At 49.8% G+C, this 18,872-nt stretch overlaps 1 protein-coding gene across 1 annotated transcript; it reads right to left on the bottom strand.

Moving 5' to 3' along the window:
* Window positions 1-799: 799 nt before the first annotated feature.
* On the bottom strand, window positions 800-18,196 carry STC1 (stanniocalcin 1). The gene is made up of 4 exons (XM_044437563.1): window positions 17,873-18,196; window positions 10,500-10,642; window positions 7,377-7,588; window positions 800-1,752 (listed from the first exon to the last, which is right to left on the bottom strand). The coding sequence occupies exons 1-4, from the start codon at window positions 17,991-17,993 to the stop codon at window positions 1,482-1,484; spliced, it is 747 nt and encodes a 248-aa protein (XP_044293498.1). The 5' UTR covers window positions 17,994-18,196; the 3' UTR covers window positions 800-1,481.
* Between the last annotated feature and the right edge of the window lie 676 nt (window positions 18,197-18,872).

Here is an 18,872-nt window from a genome sequence, read left to right on the forward strand (position 1 = left end):
GCTTCTTTGGTGGTGGTGCTAGCAAACCTACACAATTTGTGACCCTCCAGCAATTTACAGCAGTCTTAGCATTGAACACAAACCACCTCCTGAAATTCTCTGCCATGTGCACAGGTTGTGGTGGGCAGAATCCTGTTAGCCGATGCAGCAACTGTCTTTTCTCTAAACTTGTGTTGTTCCTGGCATGCATGCAGCAATTCCAGGAGCAGCTGGTTCACCCTTTTGCACCCCTAACAAATCCTGGACTTTGCATTATCCCAGCAGTCACGGGTGGAAATGGAAGCTGCCATAAAAGAGATATAAATATGGCAGCAGATTTGGCAAAACGACCCTCTTTTGTGGGCTAGAGGAAAGAAAACTCTGGGGAATGATCTCAAAAACCTCTCCAGGGATTGTTTTCTCAGCTCCAGGACCGATGAAGCTGCTCTTTGTGATCGTCATGCAGACTGTGGCGGGGGGGGGGGGGGGGGGGGTGATGCTGTGTCACAAGCTGTGAAGACTTGCACTACAAGAAGAGTTCCGCTAGCCTCTCCTCCTGCTTATTACATTCGGCTAGGACTCAGATTTGGCATCCCAGAGAAACTGAAGGGAATCTCCGTCTTGAGAGAATTAAGACCACAACAGTGAAACCAAGAGTTGAGATAAGACATTCCTCTTTGTCCACAGTCAGCACCATTCCTAACATGAGTTCTGCTGACATGTATATGGTGTGCGACAGATGCAGGTTTTTTGCTGTGCCGTCATTATCTTTCTACCTAGGATGAGCAGAATTAAGTCTGTGCTATTCTCGTCAATGGTGTCTGAGCTACAGTACGGTGAAAGTTTGGTGTTTGCTGAAGAAGTGCTGAAATGATTGCTTTCAAAAACAAAAAGCCAAGATTCACTGGATTTCTTCCTGGGGAGGTGGTAGGGAGGGGGAGAAAAGGGGCCGCCTCCATTTCAGGAAGATAAGACATTAGCTTCCTATCCCTATCCAGACACCTAGTTCCATGCAGCTTGATTGAGGAGGGGGACAGAAAATCAAAAAGATACAAAGACCAGATTTCAGGGCCAGTCTATACATTCATACCAAGCATGTGGTATAGAGTTCCTGTAACACTTCAGACTGTAGAGACAAGATTGCTTGATGGGGTGAGCGAGGGGGCATTCCAAAACACCCTACAAGTGGAAAGCTGGAAAAGGGTCTAGTGAAGCTTTTGCAGCTATGCAAGCTTTAACGTATCTTTGCATGAGTTCTACCCAAATCAAGCATTTAGATCTGCAACTACCCCAGCCTCCCTGTAGTATAATCCAAGGAGGAGTATATCACATGCTCTTCTTGTTTTGATTTTTTGAATGTATAGATTGGCTCAGTGTTCTTCAAAATCAGCTACAGTACATTTCTGATGTGTAGTGAATGCTAAAGGAGGAAAAAAAAGAGTGAGCAATTTCCTACTTTGGTAGAGCTTGGATTCCCTACTCTTCCACCCTCTTGTGCCACATTACACACTTTCGGAGGAAGTACGTTTCATGTGGGACTGAGCAGTCCCCTCCCCCCGCAGATTCCTGAAATAGATTTTTAGCTTCTGAGGCTCAGGGAGACGCCTCCGACTGAAGTCTGCTCTGGGGTGCAGCTGGGCACAGTGATCCGTCTGCAGGAGGTGGAAGAGGCTGGCCATGTTTGGTCCAATTTTGGCCATCAAACTGTCTTTGATGGTTCCCACTGTCTCTTCGTCGCATTCCAATAAGCTCCTCACAAGCTTGTTGTAATATCTGCGTTAAGATAATTAGAGTTAGTGCCCATATTTCCTCCCACCAACAAAAATGGGAGCATTCGTAAGGCAAAAGACTTCACATGACCCAGATCAAGTAACCGGGGCAGAAGGTTTGCACTCAAGGAAGGGTGCATGATTTTTCCTGTGACAGCAATTGGAGCTGGGGGGTATTGCAAGATCACAACCGCCACAGCCAATATGGCCACACCATCTGGGGATGATGGGCACTGCAGTCCAGCCGATCTAGAGGTCAGGGGACGCTGCCTTAAGTGGGCCTAACTTGAAATCCAGCTGCCTAAGAATTCCGACCAGAGTTGCACCTGGGACAACAGGGCTGCTCCTCCATGGGGCATTCCCCTGGGGCTGCATCTGGAGGGCAGAGCCACGGGGATGGGGCCGTTCTTGTGTGTCTCTCTCCTGCGATCAACCCGGGCAGACAGCAGACGCAGGCAGCAGGGGAGGAGGAGCAGAATCGCCTAAGACGACTCGCAAAGTTTGCTCCCAAAGAGCCAGACGCTGGCGTCTTAAGAATCTGAAATATTTTTCCAGCCCCACAATAAGTGCTCCAGACATGCAAGACATCTTTCATTTAGAGAAAGGCAATGTTCACAAGCCAAGCTGAGAGAACCCCTTTTAGCACTGAATGTTAAATGTGTCAGCTCTGAAAGCGAACGAGAAAATGGGCAAGAGTCGATTTTAAATCCAATTACACTCTAGTCAATGAAGCTTTTTCATTTGGTTATGGACACAGGAAATGCAAAAGGCCACTGAGGAGCCTACACAACCGATCAAGGGCCTACGGGCCTGCATTTTTCACCTGGGGAACAGCTGCTGGGAATGCGGTTGAGAACAGGACTTCTGGCAGTATAAGGGGCTGAACTGGGAATCAAGGAGTTCCCACTCTGAATCTTGCCTCTCCCCAAAAGGCTGCTCTGGGGGGAAGGCAATCTCTTCAAGCCTTGCCCCCCCGCTCCATCTGCAAATAAGGGAGCTCCCATGCCTGTATATAGGCAGGGCCAAGTTTTTGGAACCAGCTAAAGCCTTATTTACCAGGCTTTTTTGGAATTCGCTTCTTTTCTTCAGAGGCATCCCCCGAACAGTTATTTCTCTATTACTGCTTTCCCCTATTCAGTCATAGTATTAGGTGTATTTTCATGTTCAGCTTGTACGATATCCTCCTTTTAGTGCTTGTGCCCTACTTCGGGATTTTTGTGTAAGCAAACATGGGTTACGATAGCGATGCATAGGAAGGATTTTGAAAGCTTGGAAGGGCTACGCAAAAAGCAAGCAAGAGTCTGATATACCCAGTTCTCCTTTGGGTCTATTTTGTTCTCCGCTCCCCACCCCATGGGTGCCCGATCGTCTGTGTGAAGCCTGCCTTGCTATTCCAACAGCGCTCTCAATAGAAAACAGAAGGGACATGGAAAATCCTACACATGGCTTTTTTGCTGCCCACACAGGGAGCTCCTGTGTAAACAAAAGAAAGACTTTTAGCAGTTGGAGGGGGTTTCTGGCATCCTTCCTTCTTGCTCCTTTACAGCTCAGGGTAGAGCTCCCGCTTTGCATGCATGTATTTAATTTATTACACCCTTTATAAAGTTGATTTATCTAGCCATTTTTACATTTTAAGACACAATGATCAAACCAGTAGAATTCCACCAAAACAAACAACAATATAAAAGGAATAAACACACCAGCACAGTATAAAATATATGAGGTCTTGAAAGGAAAACCGTTGTGCATGGGCCAAAATAATTAAATGCTAAAACATCCTTTTAAAAAAATAAGAATTGGGGTAAAAAGGAAAGTATCAACCTGGTGCCTAAAACGACGTAATGTGGGCACCAGGCAAGCTTCCCTTGGGAGGTTATTCCAGAGTTTGGGCGGGGGACATGGGGCCAACCCAAAAGCCCGCTCATGCTGCTGTTGTCTGAGCCATAGAATAAGGGGCACCTGAAGAAGGGGTTCCATACCTCAAGGTATGGGTAGACACATCTGGAAGGAGGCATCTCATCAGGAAGTCCCAAACTCTACCAAACTTTACAGGTCTATAAAGCACTATAAATTGGACCCCAGGATGAACTGGGGACCACTGCAGGTGAAGGAGGATTGGCATAATATGATTGCAATGCTGGAATTCTTGCACTAGCTGAAGTTACAGGGCTGTCTGTGCAGTGCATGGCAATAATTCGAATGGAAGGTTACCAGCGCAGTAATCACTGCAGCTTGTTCCCCTCCCTCCAGAAAGATCCCTTCCCTGGATCCTAGCTGAAGATGGCCAAGGGCACACTGGGTCAGACTGATGGATCTGGGATAGGTCCAGCAGCACCTCAATCTAGGCACTTGATCCTTCAGGGCGAGTAAGAGTCCCTACAGAAAGTTGATTTCCACTCATTTGGTGTGATGAAGCACACAGCTTTGGTGGAGCTGTCCAAGGTCCTGAACCTCATCCTGCAACTAGGTCCACCATGGAGCACCATGGATACCTCCTACAGCATGCAGAATTAAACCTGCAATGGCTAAGGAGCCCCTCTGACACAAGAGTCACTGGCCAGACCTGGCTGTGCTTCCGATGCTGGACCAATGGCATCCTAGAACAGCCCCATGAGCGGCTGCAGACCTGGAGCCTTGGTATGAACACCAAGTGCGCCATTGTTCAAGCCCATCTCCACCAACTTAGGCAGGGGGATTGCTGGGGAGCAGCAGAGTCCCCAGTCTGCCCCACATGGCCAAAGGAAAATGTAAGTACTCTAGAGTGGTGCTCACTTGGGCAGGAAGCCTGGAGAGCAAGACTGAGTTCCTACGGATCACAGCAACTTTCTTCTCCCCAACCTCAAACCTATTCTGGTGCTGAAACAAGTAGCCAAGGGGACTGCTGGGAAAGACTGGCTCTTCCCAGTTCCTCCATTGTGGCCTCAGTGATGCATGCCAGATGGGCCTTATGGGCAAGAGAGATCTGATGATAAACTATTCAACAGCTCAAGAAAGCTGAAGGGGAGACGGGCAGGCCTGTTGCAGACCCTCAGGTTCTGTCCCTGGCACCCCAGGCAAGAAGGGATAGCAGAGAACTTCCTTACTCGAAAGCAGCCTTTTCCAGAGTGCAGCCTCTGGACGTGCACATGGGGGGCATGTCGTGAGCGGAGCTGGCTGGAGCCGGGGGTCAGACTAGATGGCCCGGGAGACCCCTTCTGACTCGCTCTGCTTCTATGTTTCTATGATATTTTGGACTCCAATGCCCATCAGACCACATCAGCACAGCCGGTGGATTCGCCAACATCCAGAGGGAATCAAGTTGGAGAAGAGCACCTTAAAAGCAGCCTGCCTTGAAGGGAAGGTTCTTTCCCGCTGCTTGGCAGGCTTCTCCATTTCCTCAAGTGGTAAGTGAGAATCAGGCAATAGGGCTCTCACCTTGTTTAGCTGTGGGAGCTTCTCTGTGGTGCAAATCCCCCCCCCCCCCTGCAAGGGAGCGTAGCAACAGCTCCGGCAAGCAAGCCTCATGTGCAAGTTCGGGAAGGACTGTGATGTGTAACTCATTACAGCCTTCTAGGGGCATTTCCCTCGAATGTGTGGCTCTTATGAAGTTATACAGACAGGGATCAGGGAGAAGGCAAGACACCAAATTCCAGTACTCAAAATTCCTGTGTAATAGATAAATTAGATAGGGCAAGTTTTATTCCAGCCAGTTAGTATAATGACTACATTTGGAGTTGTTTATTTAAAGTATGTCTTTAGACTAAACCACTCTCAACACTTCTCATTCATTCTCTCTTGCCTTCGGTCTAAGACTTTGTTTTTAGATGCAGAATGCAGAGGGGGTTTTGCAATAGTGCAGTGGAGCTGGGGTTCGGGGGGGGGTGCGAGCCCCCACCCTGCTTTAGTAGCAGGGATGCCATTATTCCCTGCTGACACCCTTGGAATGCTCTGTTCCCTCTGCATTTGCTTGCGATTCTCGTAAGAACTTGGCTGGGGAGGGGGATGAGTTTCCCCAGGAATAACGCACTGGCTCACAGGACACAGCTGGGGTGTGAATCCACGATGCACTGCAGTGCACCCAGACGCCATTTTGATTGCATTACCCATGATCAAGGGCAGTGCGGCGTTGTTCAAACCTGGTCGCTGTGTTTTACTCAAGGGTTCAGCACTCCTTATTTAAACCACAATGGCAAAAGAGGCTTGCTCAGCCCTTAGGGACGTCACAAGGGCCAGGTTTGGACAACCACGGTGCAACACCTGATGGGTCTGAGTGGGGGCTGTGGGATCAGAATGGTTGCTGCATCCGCCCCGCATACACCACGGGCCATCGTGGCCATGGCTCAGAGACTAAGAGGCCTGGGCAAAGACAGCAAGAACCAGGTTTGGATCCCCCAAAGTGCTTGCAGCTTACTGGAGGGTTCTGATGAGCACCTGGCATCCCAATTCACTCTCCACTGCAGGGTTTCTGCTATTTAATGGCCCCTTCCAAGCCTTTCCATACAGTTGCATGAAACGCCAGTGATGCTGTTCCTGTGCCGGGGGGATACGAATGCAACCTCAAGGCAGGTGGGCCAAAGGCTGAGGCGAAGGTCCTGTCTTGCTCACAGAAGGCCCCTGGTTCAATCCCAGCCTGAGACTGACTTCAAGCCAGAAGGTAAGATTGTCTGTGCAGCTCTTGGAGAACCACTGCTAATCAATCCAAACATAAGGGGGAATACAAACACCAGCGTATTTCTGCTTAATGAACATACTGGCAGTCACTGAGGCTCGGAAGATGCAGTACCATCCTGGTACCACAAAAGGGAAAAAGTCTACACGAAAGCCAGGAAGCTGGCAAGTGATCCCAGGCACAAAAGCAGGGTGAGAACAAGCCGCCGTCCAGATGCAACTCCCAACAGCTCTCGCCAGCGTTGCCAGCACTGAGGGGTGATGGAGTTGCCATCCAAAGTGAGGTCCAGATGTTCCCCATGCCTAATATAAAGAAGGTCCTCTATTGTTTTAAAAAGATATATAGAAATCATATTGAAAACCTTCTAGTTTTTTTTAAAATCACAAACCCTAAATCTGCAGTATTAATTGAAATCACAGGAAGGTGCTCTAACCCTTTAATGACTTCCTGCTTGAGCACAGCGCCAGTAAACCCATTCTTAGTTTCTGTACGAGTCAGCTAAGAAAGCAGGATGCCTTCGGGAAAAACCTGAGGGGAAACTGATGTGCAGGGAAATCCTGTAGGTTGAGTTTCCAGCAGCACTCAAAGTTTTTGAGTTCAGATGCTCAAAGCAGCGCAGCTTGGAGACTCCCCGGTGGCTCTTCGCTTCCTTTATTGTGGAAGCTTTCCCCTCCCCATTGAATGCTCCATTCTCTCATAACCTTTGCCAGAAAAGAAGAGAAACAACGACTGCATTGCCAAGAGTTACTCGGTGCAGAGCAGCCGAAACACTTAATAGGAAGCAGTCAAGTTCATTATTAGCACGGGGAATTTGCATATTATTACTGTTAGCCACCTTGATTTTTACGTGGAAAAGGGGGGATACAGTCAAATAGGCCAATGAGGTTGGATAAAGGTCTCCCTTTACTCAGCACGCCTCACGCGCCTGGCACTTGAACATACTCGTACAGCGAGGCGATCAGTATCTTTCCAGCGCCTACCTGTTTGAGAAGTGGTTCGGGAGCTGGACAACTTCTGTGATTGCTTCTGGGTTCCTTTTCGCAATCCCGCAGATGTTCAGCTTGCTATAACACTCCTCCTGCACCTCGGAAATCATCCGCTGGAATGTGGAGCACCGCCGAATGGCAAGGAAAACCTTGGATGTGACGCCATTCACGATGCACTTCAAGCTCTCCTTCACAAAGGCTTTCCCCTGCCAGTGGAGAGACAAGTCAGTGCAGAAGCCCAGCAGTGGGAAGACGATGCCCCTTTATCTCAGGTGCTGCCCTTTAGCCAGCTGTTATTAGTGACCCCTAGCAAGAATCAGCACATAGGAAGCTCCTGCGACGACAGACAGCTGCATCCCAATGGTTGCGTTTTGCAGCAGATTACTGCACGGGAGCACTACACACCTCGGGTCGCAGGAGGAGCTGCGTACAAGGCACAGGACTACACCGAGAGGAGCAGGGCTCTGCATTATGTGGGACGTCCTCTGGTTAGGGCAGAGATGGGAAACCTGGTTTGTTGGGGACCTGGCGGAAGCCCTTCCAAAGCCCTGCTGCTTCCCCTAAAACCTGGTCCCTGGAAGGATACTCCAAGGAAGCAGAAAGTTCTGGCTGTGAGGGAGGAGACCCCCCGTGCGCTGCTTGACTCCCCTTCTGCATTGCAGGAAAGAAAATGCAGAGCGGGGTGCTGGATGGAGTGGGTATGAATGATGCCCATGTGCCAGGACTGGGGAGGACTGTTGGTGTGTATCCCCTTGTCCGTGGACGTGCATTCGGAGTGCCGGTGAGGCCTCTGGGCCAAACAGAATCCCAGGATCCCACTTAGGCATGTCCCTGGGCAAGAGACTAACCATGCATTTCTCTGCTAACCCCAGAGTTCCCAAGATGTGGTTCCCTCTGCCTGGAAATTACAGTTTGGCAAAGGCCCATGAATCCTCAGCTCTTAAATTTCTAGGATCCTAGAGGCAAAGCCACACAGGGCTGCCTGTAGCCAACCTCCCTCGCTAGGAAGAGAGTGTGGTGCACCGGCTGGAGCATCAGACTCAGGCCAGGGATACCTCCCTATCCCAGTGCCTCCTATTAATTAATAAAATTTCTATCCTGCCCAATAGCCAAGGCTTTCCTGGCGTTCACAGCAATATTATATTATATTATTATAGTCTTTCTTCCTAGGCACTTAAAAAGGGAAATGCACTGCCCAGATAGTATCCGAAGATACTGTTAGATAGCGTGCAGCAAAGGCCACTGTGTGGTAGAGGTGAAGGGTGATGGCTTCAGGAAACCTACGTCTAGTCCCAGCTCAGCCATGTAACCCGTTGGGTGGAGTTGAGCTGGTCACTGCCTCTCAGCTTAACCAACCTCATAGGGTTGTTGTTGTGAGGATAAAATGGGGAGGAGGAGAAACTTGTAAGCTGCTTTGGGTTCCATGCAGGAAGAAGGCAGGTGGGATAGAAATGCAATGTAATGATAAGGAGATCTGTTGCTTAAGGAGAGGCCCCCTTGTCCTACAATAAACCTGGCCTGGGTGGTATCCTAGGTTGGCCAGCGGCCAAGTCTCAAGTTCCTAGTTAGCTGCAGCACAAGTTAAGCCAGGCTGTTCTGACTTCCTCGGCAACAATTCTATCTCCTCCCAACTCCCAGAGTAGGAATGGCTGTGGCTGAAGAAAACGGGTTTCCTCTTGGAACGGAAACCTCCTTCTCCACCCCAATAGACATCCTTTGCCAAGCCTTCACACCATACACAGGGTGGAAAATGTACAGTCATAGAGCAGAGTCCTTGTTCTCCTGGCGTGCCTTCTTTGCAGCAAAATGCTTTAGGTGAAAAGGCCACTACAAAGACTTCAAAGCATTACGAAAAGAGAAAGCACAGCGCAGGGGGAACATTGGAAGCTTTCCTAGCATCACACACTTCTGGCTGAGAAAGCTGCAGCTTTGCTTCGCATAGTGACACAATCCTACTTTGGGAAAAGCAACACTGCCTGGGATCCGGCAGTAACGCTCACTTGCGCTCAGGGAAAAAGAGTCACTCCATTTGGGTGCCAGGTCGAGAATGCCGGCCGGGAGTTGCTCAATTGCATGGATCGCTACAGGGCAGCTGCTGCTTGTCTGGTCCCTCCGAGTCTCTAGTTGCTTTGATTTTTCAAAAGCCACTTTCCAGCTGAAAGGTGGACAGAGATCTTCCAGGTGTTCCCAGGGATGGTCTTCCAGAGGTTTCAGGCTATAACTCTCATGAGCCTAGACAACACTGAGATATGGAGGTTTTAGGCCAAAACAAGCGAATGGTCACAAATTTGCTGCTCTGGGGGAAGGCTGCAATGATGGTGCCTGAAAGCGTGAAGACCATGCCTGGGAGCGGGGTGTGATTACCAGCAGACAGGGCAAGGAGAAGAGCTTCAGGTTCACCTTTGCTCCCATGTCCCCTGAGCGGCAGATCAATGCCCCATGGTAGGGTTACCGCTTGTAACTGTGAATCATGTTACCAAATTATGTTTGCACAGGAGGAAAAAGAAGTCCTGAAGAATAAAGCACGCTCACTTGGCTTTGGGATGATGGGCACGTGTCTTTACGTGGCATCCTCCTAGATAAGCCACCCACTCCCGTGCGAGTGCGAGATCTGTTCAGGATGTCATTCACTCTCTGCAGCTGTCACAAGCCTTGATAACACAGTTCACAGTGCAATGCTGTTCATGGCGACTCAGGAACCCCACTGAGAAATGTGTGTGCATGATTGCAATGCTGCTGTGCTCTGTTGATCAGCCAATGTTTAATTCAAATTAATGTTTAATTCAACTAAGCTCTGCAGGCTTCAGCAAGTGTGGCACAGGCCAGCTCAGCGCTAGCTTGAAAATGCCTGAGTTTGGAAACCTTGTGTACAGTCCTCAATGTATCATCAAGCATAGGTTTAAATAGAAGAGGGTGCCATGTTCCCAGTTGGAAGAGCTGTCCAGAACGCTCCAGGCTTTCCGCAAGGAGTCCTTCCCAGCCCCACCTGGAGGAGTCGGGGACTGAACCTGGGTCTCCCCGCATGCAGGGCTGGTGCTGTGCCACCAACCCACATCCCCACGCCCAGCCAGTCAGCCGGAAGCTCCAAGTAAAGGACCCGGTTGGCTTATACTGTACCTGAGTGTCAAATTTAGCAGCGCTGTAGAGGAAGGACTTGCAGATGTCGTACATCCCGCCTGTTTCACATGTGGAGTTTTCCAGGCAGGCAAAAGCACCACATCCCACCTGGAGGGCACTATTTAAACATCGAACCACATCCGCTGGAAAGGGAAAGGAAACAGAGGAGAGAGAGGGAGGGAGAGAGAGAGGGAGAGAAGCTTAATGCAGCGTTCTGTCATGCTTCATGTTTCCATAGCAGCTTTCAGTGCAGTTGAAGGTATTTGCCAGAGATTGCCTGGTTGTGCTTTATTGCCAGGATGTGCACATTTACACATCACTTTTAGAAAGCTCTTTGGGCTGGGCCACAGAGGCACTTTTGGTGCAAGTGTCAGCTTTTAGCACGCTGGTGACTCTGGTTTCTGGATCAGAAATACTTGGGCTTCAAACAAAACCTGAAATGCTTTTCAATAAAGCAGGACAGCCTTTGGATGTGCAACCAGCCCAGGATGTTTCTTCAAAACAGCTGCTGCCCGGCCATCTCTAAACAGCCTTCCCTGCAGCACACATCTTCTGCGCCAGCTCCCATGCTTTCTCAGGATGGGCAGAAAGCCTTTGCAAGCATGTGCTGCAGGAAGGCTGCGACTTCTCCAAGCCATTCATCTGTGGCATTTCCATCCTGCTGAAGAGGCTTGCAAAAAATGTCTTCAGACAGTTGCTGCCAGCAGCAGGACAATCTCAAAAACATGACACAGAAGGAACCGGGATTGGGAGGGAGGAGAAAAGGAGAAAGCCCAGGCACTGAATTCTTAGTTGCAAAGTTCAGCAGGCCATGGATTCAGAGGATGGGAAGCCCCTTTCCCCTCTGATGATTGCAGCGGTCCGTAGCAAGGGGAAGGTAGCTTGTGGCCCAGCCTTGTGATTCTGGAAGAGAGACATTCTAAGCTGCAAATGGACTCCCATGCAAAAGGAACACCTGCAGCGTTCCATTTTTTAAGTCAAGAAAGCTGCAAAGACCATTTGGGAGCACCAGTGCAGGAATGGCTCTATTTCCAGATGGAGTCCCGTTTTGCTATTACACTAGCAAAGATGGAACCCCAAAGACAGTTCCCAGCCTTATAGCCAGGGGCTGATGGGACTTGTAGCCCAACACAAGTGCATGACCCTCCACCTCTTCTCTTCCAGCAACACATGACACTCTGCCTTCAGAGATCTTGTTTTTATTTTAGAATGCTATGCTGCTTTTTCAGAACTAAAAAGTTTCCTCAGGGAGCAATTCTAAGTATGATCAGACAGCAAAAACTGCGGCTGTCAGCATGCCCCATGGACATGCTGGGAACTGTAGGACTTTTGTGTCCGAACATGCACAGGTTTGCATCCTCGAAGTGGCTGACTAGTTGACACTTTAACACAATACCAACAGAACTCCCAATAATTAGAAACAAACACGGGCTTAAAATGCCACTTTAAATCTTCACAAAGCACAGCAAACATTAAAACATCAGCCTGGCTGGCTGCCAATTTACAATGAAATAACTGCTAAACAATTCTCACATGGAAGCCAGAAAGAGGAACAAAGAGGGCCAAACATAACTGTTTTTGGGAAGGAGTTCCACAGGGAGGAAGGGGCCAGGGGCTACCAACAGAAAGTCCCTCACCTCCTCACCAGCTGAACTGCAGCACGAACCGTGCCATGAGTTGAACCCTCCAGACTAACATAAACCCAGTTTCACAAAGCAAGCAGGAAAAGAGGTATCGGATAAATGCAACGCTGTGCTGCCTTCACACCATGCAAGCTAGTTCCACCTTCTGGCCTGCAGCCACTGCATGCTCCGCGTCCCACAAAGAGGACCCCAACAGCATTCCCAGGGGCACAGACCCAGCTTTCCTTACCCCCATTTTGAACACAAGTACATGGATCTGCAGAATATCCATAGCAATGAAAGCACATGAAACACCTCTATGCGAAAGAACAACTTCTTGCTCTTTGTCTCCACCCAGTTCTTCTCCATCCTATTCCCCTCTCTTCCCATTTTCCAGCCATCTTCCCCTCTTCTGACCTCTTAGCCTTGCCCCTTCTCTCCCGCTTGCCCCTTTGCCATGCTGTTTCACCGCTGCCAGGCTTGCGCTTGCATCCCATCTCTTCTCCATCCTGCTCCTGGCTGCAAGACTCAGCCCTTCTCATCCCCTGGCCATGCTGTTTCCCCCTCCCTTCCTCCCAGCTTTTGTCCCTGTTTTTTTCTGTATCACCTCCTGATATGCCAGGCCTCTATAGCCATAGCTCCTACCGGAGCCATTTGGTGGTGGTGCCCACAGTAATTTCCCAAATTCCCCGATGTGCCACAGATTTCTGAACGGAGACCCCCTGATTGGAGACCCCCTTCTGAATGCTTCGCATATAGAGAAATACTCCTCTCTTCTTCTATACATTACTGTACCAATTGACATTATTTCTTGGTATCTGCTGCTCTTACTATAGTTATGCAGGCTAGGAATGATGGGGGCTGTAGTCCAGGACATCCAAAGGGCACCAGGTAGAGAGGAAATGGGACTAGTACCTTACAGTAGGGAAAATGATGATGACGATGACAGTAAAGGTTTCATTTGCTCTAAAAATAAGTATTTCCCTTTTGGCTTTGCTTCTGAGCCTGTGAATGCAATCCAAGCCAGGAGCCTGGAACCTTCTGAATTCCAAGGATCATGGGAAACTTACTGAGGGCAAGAGAAGTACCGAGGCAACGGCGGCCTCTCCACTCCTTCCAGCCTGTGACACGCTGAAAGGGCTGGTGTTGCTCCTCTAGCTCTGGTGCTTTGGAGCCGGCGGGGGAGGGGGTAGAGGCACTGTCCGGACAGCTCGTATCTTGGTGGCACTCATCCCCTCCCCAGCCCAACCCCAAAGCCCTCCCCCAAGTTTGCTCTTGCATTCTTTTCACGCCAGCTGCAACTGTACATGGGGGATCCAAGCACAGATCCCCAGCTGCGAGGTTGGAATATTTTTCCAACTTCATAACTGGGAATCCAAAAAAACCCTATGGCAGCCTTGGATTGCAACTTTGCAACCGTCCTCTTTGTTAAATATGTATCTGCCACTCTTTCTAAAATCAGGAATGCCTTCTCAATCTAGATTCTGTTCTCTGTTGTGGTTTATCGTCCTGTGAACCACTCTGGGCTGCACAGAAAATTATGTATGCAAATAAGTGACACACTGAAGGAGAAGGTAAAATGATAAAAGCCAGCAGGGACAACACTGGCCAAAGCCAAACCAGCAAGAACTTGCAGGGGACATCCTGAAGGAATGCAGGTGTCTTAGCCATCCTCCGGGAAAGCAGCAGGGCGGGGGGGGAGAAGTGATGGATCTTGCTTGAACAGAATTCCAGAGGCAGATGCTCAAAAGGGCCTTTGCTGGCAGCAAGCTTGATGCAAGGGAAATGAGCTGCTTTGCCTGTGCTGGGCAGAAACCTGATGGGTGGTGTGTGGACAGTGGTGCGGGGGGGGGGGGGACGACCAAAAGATCCCAGTGCACCTGCACAACCCCGTAGACACTTGTGCCACGGCTGTTCTTCTCGGTGTGTTTCCCTTCCCCAGACCATCTGCAGAAGCACTTTGGTGCATTTTGCCCCAAAGAATAGTTCTTTCTGCTTCCAATTCTGCAACCTTAATGATGCGGAAAACTCACTTTCTGAGGCTGCTGGCTGACTAGAGCCCTAACCTTCAGAAGGCACAGTGGAACAGGGTCAGAAATTTGAACAATTACCCTTCTACTTCCCAAGAGGGAAAAGGCATTCCCCATGTGCCTTGCTTAGTAAACTAAGGCAGCATTCCATGTCCTGACACTCACCAGATACCCATCCACAACTCCAGCATTCCTGACCATTGGCCACACTGGCTCGGCTGATGGGAATTGAAGTCCAGAACTTCCAGAACATCTGGCAAAGTTGCGCCGAGGTAACCTGGCACCCTCCACCCTCCTTACAGCACCACCCCCATCAGCCGCAAGCAGGATGATTAATTGTCAGGGACTATGAGAGCTGTTGTCCAAAAGCATCTGCAGAGGCACCAGGAAACCGTCCTCTGCACCAAACCAGCAGCACAGGAATTCATCCTTTCATGCATTTGAAAATGGATTGTGCATTCAATCCCCACTGCAAGACTAGGAAAATAGGCTCATGCGCCTGCAATTATTTTTACTAGTCTTCTGGGGGCCGTGGAGGGACCATGAGCAGCATTTCTATGCAGGCTTCCCTCCCCGTGGCACCCCCCTTGGTGCTTATGCTTGGTGCAGTCCAAAGAGAGACAGAGCCATCTATCCCCCCATGCCCCAGCCCACTCAGTCTTCTGCGCCCCGTTCCTGCTCACCTAGGATGATCAGGCAGCACTTAAAGAAAAACAGTGTGGCATCATGGTTAGAGCCCTGAAGTGGGACACCGGTGGGCCAGAATGCACTCCCTGCTCAGCCATGAGGCTCTCTGGGTGACTTTGGCCCACTCATCGACTTCGTACTTAGCCCACCTCATAGGGCTGCTATGGAGCTAAAATGGGTGGTGGTGGGGAGATTATGTGAGCTGACTCGGGATTTTTGCAGGAAAAGGTGGGATATAAATGTACTAAATAAATACAGCAAGATGACGTCATAGGTCTGTTTCCCAAGGAAGCTGACATGTCTGGGAAATGCCTGCATGTCAGCTGCTTGCATTCCTGGAAGAGCAAATAACCGGGAGAAGGGATGAGGCCAGAGAAGAGGCAAATTAACCAGGCTTGAGCCTCTTCCTGATCAGGGACAAGGGCCCAGTGTCCGAATTCTTATCAGGAGCCTCCCTGCATCGGCTTCACGGAGAAGGAACTCAAACAGTGCAACCTGAAGTTCCCACCTGAGAACAAGAACTTCAGAAGGGCACCCAGATGCAGCACAATCGCTCAAACAAGCACCGGCCTGATAACTGGTGCCAATCTGGGCAACTGCTTCTAGGCCTTTTGGTCATCACTGATGTGTCCCAATCCCAGCAGGCTGTAGCAAAGGGAGATGAAATGGGAAGCACGGCCATCCCATTCACCCTACTAGAAGACAGCTTGTTTCGCGTCTTCCCTCCGCATCCCTTTTCCTTTCCTATCGTGTCTCGTTAAACCGCAAGCTTGTGGGCAGCCATCTTGGTTTAGCGGATTTTGTGCAAGCCACTCTGGGAGCCTTGAGGACCATTTATTTAGAAAGGCTGATGCCAAGCCTTTGTGGACCATCAGTACATGAGAGTGATTCAGGGTTAGGGCTGGTGTCAGCAAGTTTAAATCAGCCATGAAGTTCGCTGGCTGGCTTTGGGCTGCTTATCTGCCATCCTGTCCTACATCATGGGGTTGTTGTGAGGATGGGGTGAGGGAAGAAGGAAGGACAGTCTTCTGAATTTTGCCTAGAACAGGATTTAGAGATGCTTGTGGAGATTCTTACCTCTCTAACCTGGAAGAGCCATCAGGGCTGATGCACAAATTTAAATATTCCCGCATGAAAATTTTTCTTCGGGCAGCTTGCTGACTACACCAGAAGATTTTTTTTTTTCTTTAGGTTAACCGGGATTAACCTAAAGAAAAATCCAACCTGGGTTCCTACTGAGTCATGCATTACCTTGAAAGGTCTAGCTGTTACCTTCTGCCTGATTGTGTTACAGGCATCTTGGATGAAGGATAAACCTGGACCTTTTTAAAAAATAAAAATACACACCCCAAATGCTACTTTCCCGGAGACCTGAAGGTTTTAGAGGGCATGTAGCACCAGAAACCCAATGCAAAAGCCCTGAACTTCCAGTCTTAAGTATAGCATCTTGCAAAGTACCTCTTGCAGATACGGACATTATGTTCCAATGCTATTTTAGACACTGGGGAAGAGAAAACACTTGATAAGATTTAAGCTTCTTGTGATCTATCCCTTGGTAGCTTCATAACAATAGGTTTCCATGGATTCGAGTTATAACTTTGCATTCAGCAAGCTTAATATGCATTAGGAATCTTATTGTTTCAGGCACAGTGGAACCACTAAGACTCTATGTTTCTATAGCAACCAAGTACGAAAGGAAATGGAGCAAACACCCTAGTACAGCACAGCCGTACAGCCCTGCAGATCTGAAATAAAAGCCTCCCCTGACCAGTGTCAATTAGAGAAGCTGAGTTGCCTGCTATTTCGAAAGAGTGTCCAGATGCAAGCAATACCTGCCATGGCAAATGCCCACGACTTGCAGCGCAATCCCAGGCATCCCTACTCGGAAATAAGTCTCGCTGGATGCAAAGATGCAGGTAGAGCGTTGCAGCTGGTGTTCTGTGGAGCGGTTGCTCCAATAACGGCTAGTTTGTGCAAGGCAGCCTTCTCCAGCCACAAGGCCATGTGGACTGGGGATGATGGGGATTGTAGCCCAACAGACTCAGAGGACAGCAGATGCGGGAAGGCTGGTGAAGGGTATACAGTCCAATTCACAGATGGATGCACCTAATTTTAGGGTGCGTGTTGCTAATATTCCATACTCAAATTACTGGAGTGGTGGCAGCAAAGGTTTGACTAAAAGTTAGAAGCCCCAGTGCAGGGGGCAATTTCACGGAGAAGGGTTTAAAAAAAAAAGGAAAGGCATCTCTCTCTCTCTCTCTCTCTCTCTCTCTCTCATTCACTCACACACACACACACACACACACACACATGGAGAGAGAGAGAGAGAGAGAGAGACTCAGTATAGGTGCATGGCTCCCCAAGCTTCCCAGCACAATCTTTGCACGATGCAGAAAACCCTAGGGACATATCCTGCTCCCCAGTAAAACTATTCAGTCAGTCGCTTGTCCTCTACCTCATTGACACACACACTTATTTCTAGGAGATTTTTTTTAACTAACTTGGCGATGGGCGAAAAATTCTGCCTCGACAAAGGGGCAGGTCCGGGTTCCAACAAAAGAAATGGAAGGTGCAGCGAAGTACGCTGCGTACGGTCCAGAATTTCTTTCTCTCTCAAAAAGGGAAGCAAAACGACCCCCGCCCCGCCCCGCCCCAGCCAAATCCCACCAAGCCATCCCAGGCGAGAAAAGGAAGCATCTCCCGAAGCGAGAGTCGCGTTCTCCCCCCTCTTGCTCGAGGGGGGCTTTGCTGGCCCTCCTCGTCCCCGGGCGAATGGCTTGCTGCCTCCCGGGGGGGGGGCAGGAGAGAGAGATCCCATGCCAAGCCCTCGGGAAGTTCCCGTGCGCAAGCTCGCCCGCGCAGGGGCTGGCGCAGGAGAAGTGCCGGCGCGCGTGTGCCCGGGGCCGGCCGGCCGGCTCGCGCGGGAGGCCGGGGCGCGCGCGCTTGCACACCCGCGCTCTGTGCGTGCGTGCGTGTGTGCGCGCCCGTGTCCCCTCGCTGGAAGGCTCCGGGAGGGGGTGCGCGGAGGGGATACCTGAGTGTTGGGCTGCAAGCCTCGCCTTCCTGGGGCCGACGGAGTCATTCTGCTCCACTTCGTAGGATGCTGCCGCAGCAGCCAGCGCCAGCAGCAAGAGAAGCGCGGACTTTTGGAGCATTCTCTTAAGTTTCCGCCAAGTTTCGTGCGGCGTGCTCTCGTGGGCTTCTGCCTCTCTCCCTTCCTTCCCACCTCCTCGGCTTGAGCAAAGACGCGGATCTGGAAGAGGAGAGAGAGAGAGGATGAGGACTGATGAATGGCACACCAGCGCGAGGGAGAAGCTGCCTCTGCCGCCGCCTTCCCCTCCGCCTGCGCTCCAGCTCCTACTCACTGCAGGTGACCAACCTGGCGCTTTTATAGCTTGTCTTATCGGGCCATCCCTCCCGTCCTCCGGGATGGGCAACCAATCCGCAGCCGCAGTGGGCAGCCAATGGGAAGCTGTGCTCATTCAAGCACAGGAAACCTGGAACTTCATAGGAAGAATTTTTTCCAGCCCATTAAAAGAACCTGCCAAACAAGAATATGACCCCCCTCCCTCGAGAGAAAAAGTTAATTTTCATTAAAGTTAAACAAAAAAGTGTGGGGATTGAGCTCAAACAGTGATCTCTCCACCCTCTGCAATCAGTGGCAGTAGCTTTTGAGTCAAGATGCATGGGATTGCGATGGGGAATCACATAGCGATGGGAAATATTTCCTGTAGGAATACCTGGCTTCAGTACTTGTATATGCATGATGAATGGGTGCTTTAATAACTTTGCTTTTACACAAAATGATGAAATGTAAGGAACCGAAGGCAGACTCATATCACACTTGTTTGTATAATTCAGACTGCTGTCCAAATCTTCACTCTCCCGAGTGCACAGATGATATCAATAGAAGCTATTTTTGGTGCTCTTAAGTACTTTGTGGACCGGGCTACCATAGGATTCACTGTGTTCTTTATATTTCCTACTAACTCCGGAGAATTGCAGTTCATAGGTGTTGAAACGTCCCAACACAA

Source organism: Varanus komodoensis, unplaced genomic scaffold (assembly GCF_004798865.1).
Source record: "Varanus komodoensis strain SLA01 unplaced genomic scaffold, ASM479886v1 scaffold30, whole genome shotgun sequence".
Lineage (NCBI taxonomy): Eukaryota > Metazoa > Chordata > Lepidosauria > Squamata > Varanidae > Varanus > Varanus komodoensis.

Excerpts from the sequence above, each read along its gene's own strand:
- STC1 (XM_044437563.1), bottom strand. The coding sequence starts at position 17,993 with ATGCTCCAAAAGTCCGCGCTTCTCTTGCTGCTGGCGCTGGCTGCTGCG. Across the intron at positions 7,589-10,499 it reads CTGCTAAATTTGACACTCAG|GGGAAAGCCTTTGTGAAGGA; the intron begins GTACAGTATAAG and ends CTCCACTGGCAG. Across the intron at positions 1,753-7,376 it reads CCGAACCACTTCTCAAACAG|ATATTACAACAAGCTTGTGA; the intron begins GTAGGCGCTGGA and ends ATCTTAACGCAG.